Consider the following 22,241-nt stretch of genomic DNA (forward strand, 5'->3'; position numbering starts at 1 on the left):
GTATGAATTCAAGGATCACGGCTCTGTTTCAAGAATATTTCTGTCCCTTCTGCAATATTTTATTTTTAACTGCTGTTGATGTGAGAAGATTTAGTCTTTAGCACAAACATACCTTATAACAAGCAACGTGAAAGAAGTTTCATTTAAGCAAAGATTCTATCCAGTGAAGCATTTCTTTCAAAGGTTAAAGAGAAACATAGATATAAATTTCTCCTGTGAACTAAATCCTGAAACTTGCTCTAATTTATTTCGGTCTAGCAAATTTACACATTAGTTGTGGAAAGATATTAATAATTTCTTGCTTGACAACAGTTTCTCAGATTTTGCTCCTTACAATAAGATTACATTAAGTTGTTATTATTATTATGGTGAAAAGATGTTAAAGCAGCCCTGGGTATCATCATTTTTCACTTAATTTCATTTTCTTTTCAATTCCAGTTTCAACGTATTTCCTGAATGCGTCATACATCTTTTATGGGCTACAGTTGCCCTGCTTACAATTGTCAGGCATTATCAGGCAGTGCTGATGTGGATCTGAGATAACAGGACGTTTGTGCTTTAGACCAGACCTATTAGGTTATGTACTAAACATAGCTTGAATAAGTTATATTGATGAAAAACATTAAAAACGAGCCACAGTTTGTGAGGTTTGTTAAATCCACAGTAGAAGGCAGAATCTGTCAGCAGCCTGGCAGTATAAATCCAGGGCAAACAAAGCTTTGCTAAACCTCTCACCCTTAGCCCTACAGTGTGTTTGTGCCGTGTGGCGCGGTCTGCTATAGCAACCGTGAAGTGGGTTCAGAAACAAGAAGGGCCAGGACGTGGACGGAGCCGCTGAATGGTTGGTCATCCTTATTTTATGTTTTTTCAACGCCTTGTCCCAGACGAACTGAGCTAGTTTAGCTCACAGCGCAGAGGGGTTTTCAAGTTGCGAAGTTTAACAAGCTAGTTAAGTGGACATGAGTTTAAAGACACGAGACTGAGATGCTGCTTAAACCTGATGCTTCAGTGTCCTTTTTTGGTGAAAGTTTCCGTGAACAAGCGGAGCTCTGTGGTGAAGCAGGTGCGGCTGTAGAGTGGAAGCTAAGTTAGCTTCATGTTAACATTCACTGTGACCAGCTGGCTCTGTGGTGTCATGTTAATGAAATAAGATGGAGAATTACATGTTACTTTGTGACTGCACCTAATACTGAGTAAACAGAGGGAGCCTCGATTATAGAAACGTTTGCCTTTGTATGGAAGCCAGTTTCCACCAATATGATTCTGCACGTCATTAAAATGAGACACTTCTCAAAATATTGACTTAGAGACTAATTTACTTTACAAAAGAAAGAAAGAAAGAAAGAAAGTAAGAACCAAATAAAAAAAAAACCTCAGAATATTTTTAGACGCCTTTTTGATGTTCTAAGTCAGTATTTTGAGACACAAACTAACTATGAGATACTGAGTAATTTTGAGATTGTAAATCATTATTTTTGAGATATTAACTCAAGATTTTAGGAAAATTTGTGGTTTCTGAGTCATTTTGTCTGACATTTGAAGTCATTATTTTGAGATTCTAAGTATTTTCTTTAGATAATAAATCAGTTTTTGAGAAGTAATTCTTTTAAATTGTAAGTTATTATTTGTGAGACATTCAACTAATTATTTTGACACATTAACTTGAACACTATGAATGCTCCATTGGAAGGAAAAGTGAAAGTGGAAGTGATGCTCAAAGATACTCAAAGATATTCACTTTACTGTTGAAGAGGAGTAAAGAAACCAGATATTATTCAAAATTAAGAAGCTGAAATGAGGGAATTATGACTTTTTTCTCTTCTAGAAAAAATACTCAAACTGATTAATCAATTATCAGAATAGTTGGAGATCAATTTAATAATTGGTAAATCATTGCAGCTCTATTTCAGTCTAATACAAAATAGTTCAAAATAAGCTTCACTTCAACCAACCACAACAGTAAAATCCTGCTTTTACATTACAGTCGTTTGTGATCAGAGAGAAAGTACAACGTCCACAAGGGACATTTTACTTTTACTTTTGGTACTTTAAGTATGTTTTTCTGATTATGCTTCCTTTCATTTACTTAAGCACCATTTTCAGTGGAGAACCTGTCATTTTTACAGTGTGGTATTAGTACCACATGTAGTAAAGGACCTGATTACTTGCAGGACTACTGCACTTTGTAGTTGAGCATGTAAATTAGAATCGGAATTTTCCACTGTGACAAAAAGTGAAAGTAGAACTCACATAAAAAGGCAATGACTCTGAGATAGCACATAGTGTGTTTGATCTCTTATCATTGTGATAACAGTTGAGACACAAACCGAGGGGAACCAGTCAGAAGATGAACAGTGTTTCTTTGTGAAGTGGAGATTAAAGGTCGTAAAAGGTTACAGTGCTTCAAAACTGAGTTTGTTGAATGTGTTTTTCTGTCTTACAGGGAATCACACACACACACATCGCACAACATCTGTGACAGTCTGAAGGTTGGCTGAGCAAAGAAGCAGCAGAAACATGGAGGATGGAGGCAGGAATAGTGGTAGGTCTGCTCTGGTCAAACCGTGAAACAAACTGTTCATATGTATTCACTGAGCTGTCTGCATGAGAAATGAGCCAAACGTCAGGAAAGTCCAAATAGTGCAGAGATGTAAACAGTCCCACGGTCCTCTCTCTGCTGTAATCCTGCAGCTGCTTTTGTATGAAAGGAGGGTGAGGGCAGATAATAAGACTGTGCGTCAGCTCTGAAGGGTCTCTGGGGAGGTACAGAGTGAAGGAGTGACATCATTAGCTGTGGAGGTGTAATCCTCAGAGGTCTGGTACCTCTGCAGGTGTGAGACCTGACAGTCTCCTCCCTGTTGACACTGTCAGGAGAATCCACTGACGTCAACCTGCTGCACATGGTATTCTACAAACATCTCTTCTATCCCTCTAATGTGTCCTGATTTTACACTCATGACATGTGTAGTTCCAAACATTTCAGTAGAGGGGCAAGTATGATATCTTAATTTCAGTAACCATTCAATGTTTTTTTCTACTTAACACTTTTTTTATTTTACAAAATTTGCCAACTTACAAGGAAGCTGGAAATCAAGGTTGGGGCTGCTGAGAAAACAACATCAAGGCACAGTGCACAATATGTATTTTTTTTTTTTTTTCAGCTAATACTGATAACAGATCATTACCTGCTTCTCATGGCCAATACTCAGGATAATCATTCACGTTTTTTTAGATTAAAAAGAAGTTCATGTAATGTAGTTTATGCACACCTGAGATACGAAAGGCTAAGATGATTTAATATTAACAGCTCTGACTGAACAAAATCTGACATCACTATGACAACACAATTGACAGTTCTGACTGTTCAGATGTTGATTTAGGTTTTCTAGTAAAGTACACTGAAAATTTTGACAAAAATACTTGCATTTTGCATAATACAAATTAAATGCTTTGACAGTATGTCAAATCACTTATTGTTATAGCCAATAGTTATTAGCTCATATGGGCTAATACCAGTATAGACCAATATAAGTGGGTAGCCCAGTATCAGCTGATAATTTACCAGGTGCAGTATTTATTGTGTATCCTGAGCCCAAACACACTAAAAACGATAATTGATGTTTTTCTTTTGATGTGCTTCAATTTGTAGCTGCAATGATTAATTGCTCAATCGATTATTAACAGATTATTAAATCAATAGCCAACTATTTTGATCATTGAGTAATTGTTTTGAATAATTTTTCTAAATGTAAAAATTCTCTGATTTCAACTTCACAAATGTGAGTATTTTTCTAGTTCCTTTACTCCTCTCTGACAGTAAATTGAATGTTTTTGTGTTTTGGACAAAACAAGACTTTGATACATCATCTTGGATTTGGAGTGATCAGGATTTTTTTTTTTTACTATTTTCTCACATTTTACAGACCAAACCATTATCGATTAGTAATTGATTAATCTAGAAAATAACTGAAAGATTAATCAACGACTAAAATAATTGTTACTTGCACCCCTACTTCAGCTGATGTTCCCATAATGCACAGGAGGCATCAGATTGAAATACACCACAGAATTAGCAATAAAATTGCTAGCAAATAAATTGTGTCTTTGTTTAGTGATAGTATTATCAATAATTTTTTAAAAATAAAATATTGTCCTTCTTAGGGATTAAAGTTCTCTGCTTTTTCAGGTCAGTCTATATGTGTAATAGCTACGATATTCATGTTTTTTTGTATTAGGCAGACAGGATAACTTAGTTATTAACACCCATATGCAAGATGGTTTTACACATCAGCAGACAGCAAACTGAACACCAACATACACCGACATTAAGACATGAAGAGGAGAGACAGTGCATAGACACTTCATTATAATAATTGTCACCGTAACAGAGACTCCAGTCTGCAGTGTAGTAATAAACCACTGAGCTGTGCAGCAACATCAGGATTCTGATCAAAAAGTTGGTTGGCATCAGCATCCACTTCTCTTTACAACCTTATTCTCATCGTATCTGCTCAGAACCCAACCCATCTTTTGTCCTGTATGCAGCCTGGTGTTCCCCAATGGGTCTCTGCCTCAGTCTTTAGATAGTGAGTCAGTTTTTCCACTCTTCTATAGTTGGAGGGTCACATTTCAACCAACTCCTTATAATGACCACCTTTTTACATGCAAGTGTCAACATTTTAAGAAGACAGATTTCCTTCTATAGAATTATCAGCTGGTATCAATCCCAGGTACACAATCCAGGGATCCTTAGGAATCATATAACAGAAAACATCCTTTGAGTTTGACCCTGTCCCCTGTCCTGTCCCACATGGTTGTATTTTTATACATGACTAGAAAATATGTGAGTGAATGCTGTTCATCTGTCCACAGTGCATCCAGAATTGCTGTGTGTCTGTGCCTTTTTAGCTTCCTCTAAACAGGTACTGCAGCTGCAGAAAAAAGCTTTGGTCTTCATTTGACGATCTAGAATCAGATTAGGTGGACTAGAAATATCACCCGCTGCCAAGTCGTATCCAAGTTTCCTGTTTCCTGTTTACTGAGGGAGTGAATAACATTTCTGTTGCATGAGAACCTTACGGGATGGTCATGATTGTTCCAGTTATTAATCAAACCCTCAGGCGTTACCAGGAAACAGAGATATGACTGTGAAACACTTCAGATTTTGATTGCAAAATGCATAAAAATATAAATGAATGGCTTTATTTTAATGATATAAACATGATAATGCCCTTTAATGTGTCTGTAATGAGCACATCTGTTCTGGCCTTACAGAAGATTCTGCCAGGATGATCAGTGCCTCATGTCTTTGGTTACTTTGATTCACTTGAAAAGTTTAAAACTCTCAAATACCTCAATGTGTTTATGAACTCCAACCTGCTGCCAGTGCATCACTTTGGAGGAAGTATTTAGAGCTGCAGCAATTAATTGATTATTTGCCAACTATTTTGATAATCATTTAATCAGGTTGAGTCATTTTTTAAATCAAGAAATGTTCTGATTTCAGCTTCTTAAATGTGAATATTTCCTGGTAAACTGAATATCTTTGAATTGTGGACAAACAAAGACATTTTAGGACGTCTTCTTGGACTTTGATCAACAGTTCTCACAATTTTGTTTTATATTTTGTAGGCCAAACAACTAATTGATAAATGCAGAAAATGATTGACAGATTAATAAATGAAAATAATCATTACAGGAAGGACTTGAAAAACAAGTCCAAACATGTTTTCAACTGAAAGATTGTGACCGGATTGATTAATTGAGAAAATGATTGACAGATGGATCGATAATAGGACTGAATAATTGGTCAAAATTTTATCAAAATCACATGGTCTACTGCAATTTTCATATCACAGGAGAGACAATATTTGTTAAAGGCAAAATGTGTTTCAGAATACCTTTTTTATTAAATTCTTGTCCATCTTTGTCAAACTGTTTTCATTATTGATTAGTTGTTTGGTCCATAAAATGCTGAAAATTGTTGATCAGTGTTTCCCAAAGTCTAAGATGACGTCCTCAAATGTCTTGTTTTGTCCACAACTGATCCACACTGATTAATTGATTACCAAAATTGTTGCTAATTGTTTTAATATTGGACAACTAATCTAAATTAATCAACTAATCATTGTAGTTCTACATGGTTTGGGACAAATTACGACAAAAATCAGACCTTTAATAATTTTTTTTAAATGAAAATGAGAATAGAAAATAATCTCAATGAGGTTTTTCAGAATCATTCCACTCTAATTGATAATGAAAATAATTATTACTTGCAGCCCTGAAAGTATTAGAAGGAGACTATATTGATAATTAATGGACTAAAAACCTGCCATAGATGCACCACACCTATATATTCCTAAATATTATACTTTATTGATCCCTGAGGGAAGTTCAGACTTTTTCATTAGCTGATGGTTTTTATTAGGCCTCATGTTAGGGAGCGCCTCTACTTCCTGCTTCCACAAAAATCTACCAAACAGTGTTTAATGCTTTGCCTGAATAATCTGAATTGTATTAAGATAATTTATTTGACTCAGGTCAAGACTTTTATCAGTTTGGACTTGCTAACAGTCCTCCTGATGTTTTGTCTCTGTCCAGATGTGCAGGAGGAGCTGGACTCAGTGGAGGCAGAGCTGGAGCTGGTGGAGCTGCAGATCACAGAGCTCCTGCAGAAGCAGTCGGAACTGACCACTCGTAAGAACTCACTGCTGCAGCAGCTGGAGGAGGCCTGTGGTGCTGCACAGCCTTCGTCCTCCTCATCCTCATCTTCCTCAAAGTCATCCTCAGCGGGTTCGGCGATGAGCAAGCAGGAGATGCAGCGCTATGATGGGACAGGTACTGTACACACACGGCCGTACAGTTTGTCAGGAGGTGAGTGTGTGCTGCTGTGTGTTAACCTCTTGATGTGTGGTAGATTTCCCCTGGTCCAAAGAATTGGGGCAGCAGCTCAAGGACTCGTTCCAGCTCTCCAAGTTCAGACCTCTGCAGCTGAGGGCCATGAACCTGACCATGTCAGGCAGAGACCTGTTCCTGGTGATGCCCACAGGCAGAGGGAAGAGTCTGTGCTACCAGCTGCCTGCAGTCTGCTCCAAAGGTCCTCACACTGCTCATCATCACACACCGCTTGACACTCTATAACATAACACTGTTTGTTCAGTTATTTAATCACGTTGTGTGTGTATGTGTGTCAGGTTTTACACTGGTGATCACTCCCCTGGTGTCCCTGATGGAGGATCAGACCATGTACCTGAAGTCCATTGACGTGTCAGCAGTCATGCTGAATGCATCCAGCAGCAAGGTAATGACTGGTGGCCGCATTCTGTTTAATTTGTTCCACTTCAGCTCACCTTCCAGCCTGCTGATCTCTTTGTCACTTACAAAACTGCATGAACCTCAGATTCACCAGAACCCGCTAAAGTAAATGTTGACATTGAGGACTATGGATCACTTAGATTAATAGGAATGATTTTTCTGGAAGGATGTTGCTGAAAACATGTCTCAGAGAGGATTGAAAATTAGGTATGCATGATTAAATATTTGGGCTGGTAAATTATCAGCCAATATTGGCCTATCCAGCTATGACAGTCTTTATTGGTATCAGCTTATATTAGCTGGTACATACTGGCTATGTTTCTATCTGATCTGATGGATTGTCAAAGAATTTCATTTGAATTCTTGAACAAAAAAGCTGGCTGTAAAAAGCCAAAGTATATCTGTGAAGTTTTTTGATAAACTTTAGAAACACTAACTGAACATTTGAAGAGTCAGAACTGTTTTTGTGATGCAGTTACATTTTGTTCTGTCAGAGTTATAGAATATTAAATCAGTTATCTGTACCAGCTGAAAAAAATCCACTGCAACGTAATACTACTGCTACTACTACTACTACTACTACTACTAATAATAATAATAATAATAATAATAATAATAACAATAATAATAATAAAATAATAGAATAATCATAATAAAACCATAATAAAATAATCTGAACTGTAAAGTAAGTCTGAGCCTGTGTTTGTAAGGCTTTACTGCATTTGTATTACAGTTTATTGTGCATGTTTATGTCTTTTGTTGATGCATGTGTGTTTAGGTCTGTATTTCTTGAACACTTGTGCTTTGTCTTACTTCAGGTTGGCTACACTAGACTTACACTAGCTTTGTTTTTGATGGCCAATATGCCTGTTTATATTCAGAATGCTAGTGATTATAGAAGAACCACTGGACATATGAAGTGCTTAAATCATGGCTTGTTTCAGGTCCTCTGTAACCTCTGTTCCTTCATACATTAGTCAACTATAATTGAGCCCACAGTCAAATGTTAGACTGTCTTTATGAGTAATTTGATCATGCTGACAATATTATCAGTCCACGAGTCCTCACTGTCTGTGCGTGTCACTCTCTCTGTGTCAAACTGCATATATGCAGGAAACAACTGGAAAAACACACCTGTCACTGCAAAAATTGCACTCTGACTTCTGTCTACACTTTAGTGATGATTTGGTCTTCAAACGCACCACAACGACAAAAAACATCATCCTCCTCTTTTAGAGAAAAAAGTGGCAGCACTACACCTATGAAGTCAAGTTCATTTCTTTTTCCTTTCCTCATCCCAGAATTAGATACCCAGTTCTGCTGGATGGATACCATCCCTCTGCTACATGTGCCAGTTAATGACATTCTGCAAGTCACTGTTTAATTCAGCTCTGTGTGTAGCAGGTAGCAAACTATGATATTGAATAGAAAATAATTCACTTAGGTTTTCATTATGCTATTTTTATTTTATATACTTTATATGATTTATTTGGCATACAGACATTTTGACCGTTTATATTTTTAGTTCTGGGACAACTACACATATCAGTGAATCACTTGGACCAGTATGACCTTGTGGTTGCCTCGACAAAAGAAGTCCATGATCACTTAAATTTGCTGCAGTTACATTTGTAATTGAACAAACTTGACTTGGGTTGAATCAATTGTTAAGAAACACTTGGACAAATTAAAAGAATCAGAACAGCGCTTTTCCTGCACTGTTTTTTAGTTTGTCAAAGTAGTCTTAAAAAGCAATTTTCTAGATCTATTTACATCTGTATAGGTAATAGTCATGTTTCGATGTGAATTATCATCTTTTACAGTGTGAAAAAATGACAACATTTTTTATTTAAATAGGAGCATGCTAAGACGGTCATGGCTGGAATGACGGATCCCAAGGCCACTTTCAAGCTGGTGTACGTGACTCCAGAGAAGATCGCCAAGAGTAAGCTGCTCATGTCTCGTCTGGAGAAGGCCTACAATGCAAACATGCTGAGTCGCATTGCTGTGGACGAGGTGCACTGCTGCAGCCAGTGGGGACACGACTTCAGACCAGGTGAGAGGATGGAGGGTGTGGCAGTATCTAACCAACCACCTTCAGCTCAATTCCAGGTTTATATGCAAAGTTGATAAATGTGTGTTTGTGTTCTTGTGCAGATTATAAACTGCTGGGCATCCTGAAGAGACAGTTCCCTAAAGTCCCGCTGCTCGGCCTCACTGCCACGGCAACCAGCAGCGTCCTCAAGGACTGCGAGAAGATCCTGTGTGTCAAACAGCCAATCACACTCACAGCATCCTTCAACCGAACCAACCTCTTCTATGAGGTGGAAAACACGACAACTACACTCTCTCTCACTTTCAGCTACCTGCTTCATACACACACACAGATACAAACACATGCTCCCACCTGCTAACACGCCTGTCTAACCTTTCACAACCATCTGCACTGCCACAGGACAGACTCTAATGTTAATTCTGCATGTTAACCTATTATTAAGAATGTAATCTATAAATACTAACTCACCCCTGTCAAACTGACAAACTGACAGGTGTGAGTAACATTATTGTAAACAAAACAGAACAAATTTAACATCTCACACCTTAATAGAAAATGCTCCATTGACATTAACCATCTGCTTGTTTCTCAGGTTCGTATTAAAGAATCTGACGATGCATCGATAAATGACATCTGCTCTCTGATCAAGAACAGATACAAGGACCAGTCAGGTACTGCAGCAAACTACACTGACAAAACTAAAACAGACAATATGATGCATCATGTTAAAGGCATAGTTCACCTTATTTTAAGTGGTTTGTGTGACGCACTTATCCACAGTCAGTGTATTACCTACAGTAGATATTGGTCGACACACCCCCAGTTTGGAGAAGCAGCAGGAGTACTGGTGTAGGAAGTTAAGCAATGTACTGCTGTGGACAGAGTCAGCAGCAACATGGGTTTAAGACAACTAAAAAATCAATATCAGTTTAAGTGTATGCTATATTTAGAATATTTTCACTGCTGTCAAACAGACTTTTGTGATGGGAAATTGAAGTTGTATCACTCTCCTCAAACCAACCAGACTGCACTGGCAAAAACAGTAATTTTACCACAGGAGTTGCTGGTCTACCGCTGGCTCAATTGGTTTGTTTGTTTGTGTTATTGTGTGACTTTGGTGAATCCAAGCTAACCCTTCAAAACACCATGGTCACACAACAACATAAAGAAACTAACCAATCAAGGCAGCGGTACAGAAGCAGCTCCTGTGATCTGCAAGGTAAAATAACTGATTTTGCCTATGGAGTTAGGTTGGTTTGGAGAGAGCGATATTTGTCTTATATAACAGCAGTTTCTTGTCAGAAAATGCTGACAAACTTGGGGTGTGCTGACTGCAATCTGCTGTAGGTGAGACACTGACTAGTACCTCATACAGCCACACTTCAGATAATCCAGATGTTCCCTTTAAGACTGATACGCTCAGATCTTATTAGACATTTAAAGCAGATATGACTGAATAGATGATTTGAACTGTAGCACTCATGCTCTGATGTGTGTGTGCCGCAGGCATCGTGTATGTGTTCTCTCAGAAGGATGCAGAGCTGGTGTCATCTGAACTCCAGAAGAGAGACATCCTGGCCCATCCCTACCACGCTAACATGGAACCTGAAGACAAAACCCGCGTTCACCGCAAGTGGACCTCCAACAAAATCCAGGTATTTGGGTGCGACACACCTACTGGTGTTTTTGGGGAGTTGTTTCTAGAGGCATTGGGTTCTAGAAGATTTGCTTTGTTATTTGGTTCATGGTGACTTGAACTTCATCCTCAGTTTAGCAATCACTACACTGTGAAAACACAGTAACTTCTGACCAAAAACTGACTTCTTCTTCTTCTTCTTTTTTTTGCATTTGATTTACCTTGTAAAAAATGATGATACCATAAGAATAAGTTTGTACTTTTCATTTCAATTAATTCATTTTTCATTTAATTCATGAAAAGTCCACATAATAGTGAATATAGTCAAAACCCCAAAGAGATTCACTGTGCAGTGGCAGAAAATAAAGAAAATACAGCAATTTTGGGGCATTTATGCTTTATTAAATGAATTAATTTAAGTAATTTTCATCATTATTTTTCTGGCATACATACATACATACATACATACATACATACATACAGTAACTACAAATTGTTGGATAATTGAAAAAGATTGAAGAAAAAACATTCTGGTGTCCTGTTTGAACATGTTACAGTCCATGATTGTGTTGTCCTCTAGGTGGTGGTCGCCACAGTGGCGTTTGGCATGGGCATCGACAAACCCGATGTCAGGTTCGTCATCCACCACACCATCAGCAAGTCCATCGAGAACTACTACCAAGAGAGTGGACGCGCAGGTAGACTTTTAGCAGGACTCCACACCAGTTTATACCGCTTGTGTTTTTGCAAATCTACATGAAAACCCTTCTGTCTCTGTGTGTCTCCAGGTCGAGACGACAGTCCAGCAGACTGCATCGTCTACTTTGGCTTCTCTGATATCTTCAGGATCAGCACCATGGTGGTGATGGAAAATGTTGGTCAGCAGAAACTGAAACAGATGGTCGACTACTGCCAGAATATTGACAGGTAGCCCGCACATGTTGACTTCAGTGGACATTGTAGAGACTTACAGTCATTTCCTGGAGACTTTCCCTCACCCTAAACCTGCAGGCAGGGTCACTTAGGGTTTTTTACATGGTCATTTTGTGGGTGGGGACAATATACAAATCCCAGAATTCAGATGTGCCAAGAACCATCTGATATAGGAATTGCTGAATAAGTACGTACCAAGAGGTTTCGTAGCCTTGCTCCCCTGCCAGAGAACCAGAGGGGGTTCTCAGATATGAATTCCTGAATTCATATAGAGAGCTCTTAGATATACAAATTCATAAATTCTGAGAGCCCCAGCACACCTTCTCATGCTTCATGTAGCTACTCCTTTTAACACTGAAGGCCAAAATGCAATAAGGCATCTGACGTACACCCACTGTTCTAAACGGCAGAACATGCACTGAAAGCATCTTGATGTATGTCAACCAGCCTTTACTCTCTCATGGGCTCTCCATCATCCCTATAGAGGAAAATATTTCAACTTCTGTTTCTAACTCACACAGATTTATGAATTTTGGTTCCCAGAATTAATATACCTATATTATAGACCACAGACCCCCCACATGTATTGAGGTAAATCCTCAGATTAATATTGATCATATTTATGATTTCATACCCTGACCTCAACCTAACCTGAACAGTAACTACTGACCCGAAAATCAGCCTTTACTGTTTTGGGACACAGCTTTTGTCCCCCAGTTAACACAGTGTGGTAGATAATGGCTTACACATCATGACCTGAATGTCTGTTGAGTCTCATGTTGATTGTGTTTGTTGAAAAGGTGTCGGCGCTCCCTTATGGCTGTTCATTTTGATGAAGTGTGGGACGATGAAGGATGTAACCAGATGTGTGACACTTGCCGTCATGCAAAAGGTGTGTTATTATGTCATGTGTCTTAACAAAGTTAATGACTGGTTGTTTGAATGTGTGAGCTAAATATTCTTTATGGATGTGGAAATCTATCTCAACTAAATTTGAACTGACCTCTCCCCCTCCAGACTTCGCCACGGTGGACATCACGGAGCATGCCAGGCAGGTGGTGCAGATCCTGGAGCTGGCGGCGTCTAACGATGAGAAGCTGACTCCTCTGAAGCTGGTGGAGGCGTGGATGGGGAAAGGCCCTGCCAAGCGCAGGAAGATGATCCAGACCACCATGCTGTCCCGGCTGCAGGCTGAAGCGGTGATCGCACGGATGCTGCTGCAGGATTATCTCGGGTGATTCATCCTGCTCTGTTATTCTTGTTACATTATTGATTTTTTGGTTTGTGTTCATTTGCTTTCATTACTGATTGCTTCAAATTTCTGTTTAAATCCATTAGTGGGATAATATAGACAAGACATATCGATCTATGTTTTGTTTTTACCACTGGATTGTTCAATTATTGGGTAGTTAATTAGCTACCAATTGTACTGGGTAAGTTATTTCCAAAATGCAATATATTAAATATTGCTGCTTTGATTTGAAAGTAATAAGTTACTTTACAGTATTTTCTGTCTGTCTAGAACAGGGGTCTGCAACCTTTACCATCAAAAGAGACATTTATGGCCAAAAAAGGGGGAAAAAAAATCTGTCTGGAGCTGCAACTATTAAATGCTCTTTTCCCTGAAGACTTGTTGGCGGCCATAGCTTATAGAGACTCAAGAAGATGAGCCACCATCACAATTTAGAGGAAAAGACACTGAGCCATAGACACAGTCTTTGATATTTTAGTTGATGAAATATTAACACTTTTTGGAAATTTAGTGTACAACATACTGCAATAGATTTTTGAGGTTGGGCCCAACTCAAACTTTTGCAAACGTTCTGCTGACCTTTAGTTGAGATAATAAACCATTCTTCCTTAGATAAATTTATAGTAAAAGTTAAAGTTAGAGAAACTCAAAAAAATGTTCAAAATTTGGTCACAGTGAACCTGATTTGTTACTATTTTGTTGCCTTAAAAAAGGTTTAGTGATATTTTTTTAAATACAACATTTTGAGTTTTCTAAAATTGAAATATTTAAATTTATCTAAAGATGAAAGGTAAATGATCTCAACAAAAGATCAGCAGTTGGTAAAACTTTTTCCAAACTGAAAAATTTGACTTAGGCTCAAAACTGATGTACATGTATGTAGTATGTTGGCTTGAAATTTTGAGCAGTCTCAACTTTTTCATAGACCTACAACAATGAAAGATGACAACTATTTAAAAAATATAATGTCATTCATTTCCATATCATTTTTTGTCAAAGTCACAGGGAGCCACTGGAGAGGAGCTGAAGAGCCACATGTGGCGCTGGAGCCTCAGGATTTAAGAATAGATACAAGCCTAATATTGCAATACTTAATATTTTAATATTTTCATACACCCCTATACATTGTATGTGAGCCAATGATATGGTGTTTCTTGGAAAGTTTTTTACCAATTACCATTAGATGAACTTGAGTCTTTGAGTTGTAGAGAACCCAAAAATTTAAAAAGTTTATCTAAAGAAGAAAACTCAACTAGGTCAGCACTAGGTCATTTCAAAATCTGTTACAGTAAGTTGACTTGAAATGTAGAGTTTTCTCAACTTTTTTTTAGATTTGTTTGTTTGATGAGAGGAAGTTAAAAACAATGAGATGACCTGTTAACTCAGCTGTGATGTATTTATTTCTCATTTATAAAATATTCATGTGTATATTCATGCATCAAGTTAATATAAGACGATGTGGAAATGACAGTAAAAATAGACAGGAATGTTCATTTATGCATAAATTAACTCTCCTTAAGATTTATTGATGAAGGTTATTGTGAACTGGGTTGAGATGGTTTGTCATTTTTAATAAGGGGTTCCCAGAAAAAAGTTTGGGAAGCTCTGATTTAGATTCTTCTCTGTGTGTTTGCTTCAGTGAGGACTTCAGCTTCACCCCGTACACCACCTACTTCTACATGAAGCTGGGCCGCAAAGCTCCTCTGCTGAAGAGCCAGACTCACACAGTCAGCATGAAGATGAGGACAGGGACTGGACCTGCTGGGGTGAGTGACTCCTGCCCACCGTGATATATCACTGTGTCCACTAGATTAGATCATACATATAGATTGCTGGCTGTGATTAAAGAGGCTTTTTTAAAACTCAAGTTCAGCTTTGGTCTGAATCAATCCAAAGACTACATTGAAATTTTTCCAAATTTTTCACCCTCCACTATTTCCAGCAAAGTTACTCTGCCAAACTTGTCCAGGACTCCCTTTATATGCTCATGTTGAGAAAACACTTTGTGGTTTGAGTGAGTTTTAAAAAGCCTCTCTTCAGTTAGGGTTGGGCAATATAAAAAGAAAAGGTCAGCATGAGACCACTTAAATAGTATTATTCACTTAATCTGTTTAGATAATCAACTGGGGTCTAACAACAGGTTCCAATTCAGACCAGAGCCTGTATTTATCAAGCACCTCTGTTTTCTGATAGCAGCACAAAAACACTTTTTTAAAGATGGTATTGGTGCCAAAACGGTGCCTGAATTGATACTTCAGTACACACAAAATGGTAGTTGATGGCATTAAACACCAGTTTTTTTATTGCTAAAGCAAATTTGATTAAATTAAAATTGAACAATATATTAAATGTTTAAAGTTTACTTAAATATATAACTGTAAACACAAAACCCTTCACAATTTTACAAAGCAAATTGACACATTAAGTAAAACCTAACCCATCTACAGTCAACTTGATACAAAATATCAGTTACAGTACTAAAAACAGCAACATAAATTGAGTTGGTATTATACAAACTCCAGCTCAAACTTTAGCAATTCTTTTGTAGAACTATGATCGTATTTGCTAACCTGTGAAAGGCTGCGGTCCTCATCGTCAGTGCTTTCATCAGACGCGTCTCATCTAGTGTTTTATATCTCTGCTCCCCATCTCCGGGGTCAGGGACGCCCACACTGCTGGCTGGTGTGCTCAATGTGTGACCCTGAAACCAGAAAACACTCCGTGTCAGAGTAGCAGCAAAGTTGTGTGTTTTTTTTTTTTTTGTTTTTTTTTTAATTTTAGACAGTAGTACAAGTCACTTTTTCTGATAAAAAGATATTGTCTCAGCAATATCTAGATTTTACCTGTTGGAAGGCTGTGCAGCTACACATAAATAAAAAATAAATAGACCAGATATAAAAATAAAGATAAGCTCTGTGGTCAGTGTAGCAGCGTCAGTTGATTATAATGGACGTGCTGTCTTTGCCCATGTATTTCAGCCGTAGGTAAATATTAGAAAGCCATTCATGTAGTGTGTAATGTACTTCCAATTATTTTTTCATTTAATCTAATGATTACTTTATCGATTAATCTAACAATTATTTTTAGATTATTTGATTAATATGACAATAAATTGACCTAAAATAGATATCAAAAACTTGTTTCATTATTTCAATGTTTTATTTAATCATAATAAAAAAAATAAATTTGACACTAACCATGTGATGTTTCTGGCTGCATGACCATGAAAAATTATTTATTAAGTGTCATTTCCAGCTTAATTTTCAAGCACATCAATCAGAAAATCACTGTGGAAATAGTCTGATTTAACAAGTGCTTTGTACACCAGCAGTATTATAAATGTCATACTATTGCCCAACCCTACTTTATATAAAATAAAATCATTTAAAGTGAACATCTGACCTGGTTCAGACATTTTAACCCACTGAATGATGACGGTATTTGAGCCAGTTTGATAGTTCACATGAGTTCTTGAGCAAAGTGATGAGTCAAACTGATACTGCAGTTGTAACACAAACACTAATTTTTGGTCGTAAAAAGATTCTGATTATGTATTGCACCTCTCTGCCAGTTTACACACCGCTATAAACTGTAAATACATTTTATCTGTGACAAGCAAATACTGAACAAAACTATTATGACTGCAGTAGAAGTTGGACTCTTGTCATTAGTTTGTTTCTGTATCTCCTGTGTTTGTGTATTAATGTGTTGTTTTCTTCGGATCCTCTGTGTTCTGTGTGTGAAGTCTCTCTAACCAGTTTCTTCTTCTTCCAATGTGTGGCTGATGTGTCTCTCCTCTGTCATTTTAAAATGTTCTTACATGTTTTATAATTGTTTCTAAAAATCCACAGAGGTAAGTCATGCTTGAATTGAAGCTAAATGTTGTGTACGTTTGTCCACATAGTGGTGACAGGATTTTTGTGTTTTTATTTTGAAGATTTTATAACCTTCACACCACTACCTCATAACTGCTAATGTGATCATTAGCACCCTAACATGATCAATCATAGACGTAGTTGTAGTTGATGTAGATTCCACTGCTGCTCTACACATAATAAGAAAATCATTATTTCTGTTTTTGTTTTTTTTGGTCACTTCATTTTTCCCCTGTGATCATCACAGCTGTTAAGAACATATGAGGCCAAACAAGTGTTACTGGCACAGATCAGTGCACATGAATGGAGAAAAACAGCAGGTGTGACCTGGAGGTTTGTGCTGATCTCAACAGATGTGCTGTTAGAATAGATCATTTATATATTCATATCATGATATACAAACAGTGATTCTTAAATTACTACTGAAATGATCAGTTAAGTAATTTGACAGAAGTGAATGATTTGTGATCATATTTAAGATGATCAGTTTTAGACAGTGCATTTTTGAAAGTGTGATTCACTCTTGTGAATAGTAGTTTGACAAAACACTCTTTAGTCAAAGTCGACTCACTACTGATATGAAGTTGTCTCAGTATAATGGATTTGTATACAGTACAAGTGTTTAACTGGTTGTTCTACAGAAGAATTGAGGCGATGCATAAAAGTAAACAATGAGAAGAGTGTTGAGAAACTCAAACTCTTGAGAAATGCAGAGAATAAAGTTGAAATGTTGAAGTTGAAATGTCAAGAATAAAGTCAAGAATTATTTATATTATTGTTCTCGCCATTTCAACTTTGCTCTCAACATTTCAACCTAATTCACAACATTTCAACTTCATTCTCACAATTTTGACTTTATTCTTGACATGTCAACTTTATTCTCGATATTCTTTTCAGCGTGTCAAATGTATTCTTGACATCTTGACTTTATTCTCAAAATGCTAAATTTAAAAAAAAGTTCAGTCATTTTTTTCCTTATGCAAGCCTTCATACTCTCTGTTCTGACCAGTTAACCACTTGTGATTTTTTGATTATCTGTATCCTATAATGAAATTGATAATTCATCAATAATGCTGTTGGTAGTTGTGGACCTAGCTTTGTATTCATTGCATTAAATACTGACTGGTAGTGCAGGGATCCTGATCGAAGTTTCAAAACTCAAAATTATCAGGTCAGATCCAAAAGCCGTTCCATATAGATCTGAAAAAAATGAGCAAGGAACCTGAAAAATGATCTGAATCCAGAGTGGCCCTGGGATCCCCAGCCTCAGCCGCTGTGCTGATGAATGGAGGATCCTTCTGTTTCTGTCCTTGTCTAGACCTGAGTGTCCCATGTCCTCCAGCCTTCCCCTGTTCCCTCGTCCAATCCAAGTAGGTGTGTGAAGCCTCTCAGGTAAAGCCTGTTGTTAATGACCTGCAGGTAAAAGCTGTGAGTGGCCAGGGCAATGCCAAAGAGGGAAAGAGATCAGGTCAAAGTGCTGGAGACGCCCCCGTGTCCAAGAAAGTCAAGAAAGACCGCCCCTAACCCCCCACCCTGTCCAGAGGACAAGCTGACAAAGTACAGTCCATCATTCTTTATTCTGTTTACTACTGCTTCTGTTGCCATGGCACTGTCCGCACTTTGACTTCATGCTGAGGGACTAACAAACACTGAGAATCTCTTTGATTTCATTTCACATGCTTTTATAAGTTGTCTGATGAAAAGCATGAGATCATGTAATCGTTCCTAACCGGCAGGCTTGGGCGATAAAAAGACGTTATTGGCAGCACAGCCTCTTGTTGCTGTTGAATTGTCTAATTTGATTGGATGGTGACACTGATTGTAAGAAAATATAAGATCTGCTAATCTATTTCTTCTTCATTCACTCTGCTCACTCTGTTAATGAATGCAGGATGGTGCACTCTTGCTAGCTAGCTTGCTGCTGCTGTACAACTTGATGAAATGATGTGCAGCTGCATGTGGCCGCTTAAAATTTGAATGAAACTCTTATGTAGTGTTACTTTGTGGACAAACAGACCCAGAGATCTTAATCCTCAAAAGCCTGGTTGTGTTTAGAAAACATTTCCAAAATCATACATTAGTTCATAGCTCGTTGATCGGTAGTCTGATAAAATGATTACAATGTCACTGCACATTAGAACTGAATATATAGCTCTATTTTAAATGTGATTCAGCAGCATTGCCCTCCTTATCTAACCTTTAGATTGCTCTGAAGATGTTTAAGATAGGACTGTCACTTTTTAAAAAATAGAATCTAAAACTATACTGCAGAATTAATGTTCTGTTCATTTGTGAGGCCTCAGCTGCCAATGTGATCTGATGGGATGCTGTATAAGTAACATCCCACCTTTAAGGACATTTTGTGTGTCATGACTTTGTATTTTAAGCTTCTCGAGTGGCCATCATCATCATGATAATGACTAACATTGTAAAACAGTTTGGTTATTTACACAAGTTTTCATGCATACAAAAGTTGAAATAAGTCATTACTGACTTTTGGTTTCACACAGGACATGAACTGTGGTCTGTGGGATGAATCCATCCACCCTGCCTCCTCCGTATGTGCTTCTTATACAACCACATCTGGCATTTTTTTTCTGTGTAAATGTGCACACGGTCTCTTGTTATGAACAGATACTTAACCCTGTTTCTCCCACCTGCAACTCATCCGCATACTCAGTTGGAAACTAGTAGTAACTGTTGTGCAGTGTTGTGTGCTGCTTTGCACTAGGTGGTCACGTTTTCAAAAAAGACAGTTAGCTTGCAGTTTATTCAAATGAATTTGAAGTAAACCATAAAGCTTAATCCTAAACAACACTGTAAAATGGATGTTGCTCCGTCCACTTTCTTCTGCCGCTGCATGAAGCCAGGCACACATGCACACACTTACATGAATACTATAGTGACAACACATTTCAACTCACAGAATATTTAGCCTGGGGCAACATAGAAACAAGAGAAATTATTCATCATTACTTTTGTTTTTTTAATCACTCTCCACAGGCAGCATGTGGTGCGTAATGTATGGAGAGCAGACCCAACTGCACTGACGCCACAGAAATGCATAAATACAACTTGAAATCTGAATAAAAAGTGACAGCCCAGGTTGGGCATAAATGACTGTAAATAACAAAAAATCATCTAATTTTAGTATCGCCCAAGCCTATAACCATTACTCATGCAAATGTCCACACTCAGGAGCATGCTGCCACTAACTCACTAACATTTCATCACACTGTCTCTACTAATATGGTCAATTTGTTCTCACTTGCTACAGAGAGAGGTAGGATAAACTGTACATTATGGATTTTTTTTGTCTATGTTACTGTACCTGTAGTAAAATATTACTCTAAAAGGGACAGTGCGTGGTGAATATTATGGTGCTGTATCCTCTGCGTTATACCAGGATGATGATCCACTGTTGTTCACTTACACTAGTTCTCCTGTTATAGGACACATCTGTTAAAGCCAATGAGGAGGAGACTGATGTGACCTTTGACCCCGTTGTCATGGACAACAGCTGTCCCCCACAACCCAAACAGAAACTTATCAAAGAACAGAGGAACCTATCCAGGAAACAAGACCTAAGACCAGTCAGCCAGACAGACAGACGGACAGAGAGAGCAAAGAAACAGCTGGAAGAGGAAGAGGAGGAGGAGGAGAGGTGCGTCATGCCACGACATGTAATCGAGGTGGATGTTGAAATTAACATTATAGATAAAAGTGACGATCAGAAAACACCATCACATTCAGTTAAACCCTGCTCCAAACGCAAATCCACCACCCCTCAGAGAGGGAGGAGGAAACCCCGTGCTAACACAGCGGCGGCAGCAGGAAGTGTTCCCTCTCCATCTCTGGGCAGTGACTCTGCCCCCAACACTGTACCCAGCTCTCCATCTCAGGCCTCCATCATCTCTGAGACGGCAGCCGAGGAACTGTGCAACCTGAGGAACTACTACAGCAAACAGCTCAGGAGGATAAACTACGTTTCCCATGAATACCTGGGGCAGCCCACAGAGCCAGGAGTCTTGGCATGCATCAGGGAGCCTCTGAGGAGCCTCCGTCTACCCCACAGGGCAAGCATCGCCCAGACGGCCCGCAGCCTGTGGACACGAGTGAGCGGGCGGAGGAAGTTGCTTCAGCGGTGACATCATCACATGATGGTGTATCATATATCACACATCGTTTACAGCTACTGTTGTAATCACAGCTGATTTATCTGCTGTCACTGTTGAAGAAGCCACTATGTGAAAGATTTAAGAAGGCGTTGGAGCCACCTGGTGGTGATACCTGTGTCCTACCAACCCCACAAATCTGACCTGGGAACATTGGGCCTCATGCAAGAACCAGTCGCAGGAATAAAACCAAAGTTTTTCACTTTTTCACTAATGACTGTATATTTCATTAGTTTGAAAAATAATTACACTTCATAATTATGTCAACATTATCCTGTTTGACTGATTTTCAAATTATAATGACATTGTACATATAGAGTCTACGAGGGTAATTCAAAAAGTTCTGAGACAAATTGAAAAAAAACTTTATTTATGAAAGATACAAAATTATTTTTCAACATAAGATCCACCTAACTCAATACACTTCTGCAAGCGATGTTTCCACCGAGAAATTCCTTCTTGATAGAATTCTGGAGCTTGTCTAGTCAACCAGGTCACAACCTCCCTCTTCGCTTCAAGTATGGGCTGAAATCTTGTTCCTTTCAAAAGTTCGTTCAACTTTGGAAATACAGCTCTAGAAGGTGAAGAGTCTCCATAAACATTTTGCAAAGCTTCAATGATTTCTGTAGGTTTCCATTGAAGTTTTGTTAGAAATTTGATGTTTGCTCGAACTTCAAATTGGCTCATTTTGGACGGTCAAAAAAGTTGGTTTTGTAATATGTAACCTGGAACATTCAATAACAAAGTTAGAATGCTGTAACTTGTCAAATTTGTTTATAAGTCATCAGTGGTACGATTCAAGGTCATTTTATTACACTATTTTGACTCAGTTTGAATTTATGTCATTTGTCTTAGAACTTTTTGAATGCCCCTCGTATCTTTAATTCTGTGATGTATTAATTTTATGTTTTTGTGATGGAAACCACAGTCATCCATCACATTGCTGTGGCAAGATGTTTTTTTCCTTGACGCCATTTTCAAATTGAGACATTTCTAAACA

The 22,241-nt window shown here is 38.0% G+C and overlaps 1 protein-coding gene across 1 annotated transcript; it reads left to right on the forward strand.

Moving 5' to 3' along the window:
- Positions 1-534: 534 nt before the first annotated feature.
- Positions 535-21,551, forward strand: recql (RecQ helicase-like). The gene is made up of 15 exons (XM_084711242.1): positions 535-841; positions 2,444-2,542; positions 6,601-6,837; positions 6,917-7,096; positions 7,194-7,300; positions 9,172-9,370; positions 9,472-9,638; positions 9,963-10,041; positions 10,877-11,025; positions 11,587-11,704; positions 11,795-11,933; positions 12,740-12,831; positions 12,957-13,173; positions 14,831-14,957; positions 20,519-21,551. Exons 2-15 carry the CDS (start codon positions 2,518-2,520, stop codon positions 21,212-21,214), a joined length of 2,532 nt encoding a protein of 843 aa, XP_084567368.1. The 5' UTR covers positions 535-841; positions 2,444-2,517; the 3' UTR covers positions 21,215-21,551.
- Positions 21,552-22,241: the final 690 nt, after the last annotated feature.

The sequence above is a fragment of the Lutjanus erythropterus genome, chromosome 22, assembly GCF_056507025.1.
Source record: "Lutjanus erythropterus isolate fLutEry1 chromosome 22, fLutEry1.hap2, whole genome shotgun sequence".
Lineage (NCBI taxonomy): Eukaryota > Metazoa > Chordata > Actinopteri > Lutjaniformes > Lutjanidae > Lutjanus > Lutjanus erythropterus.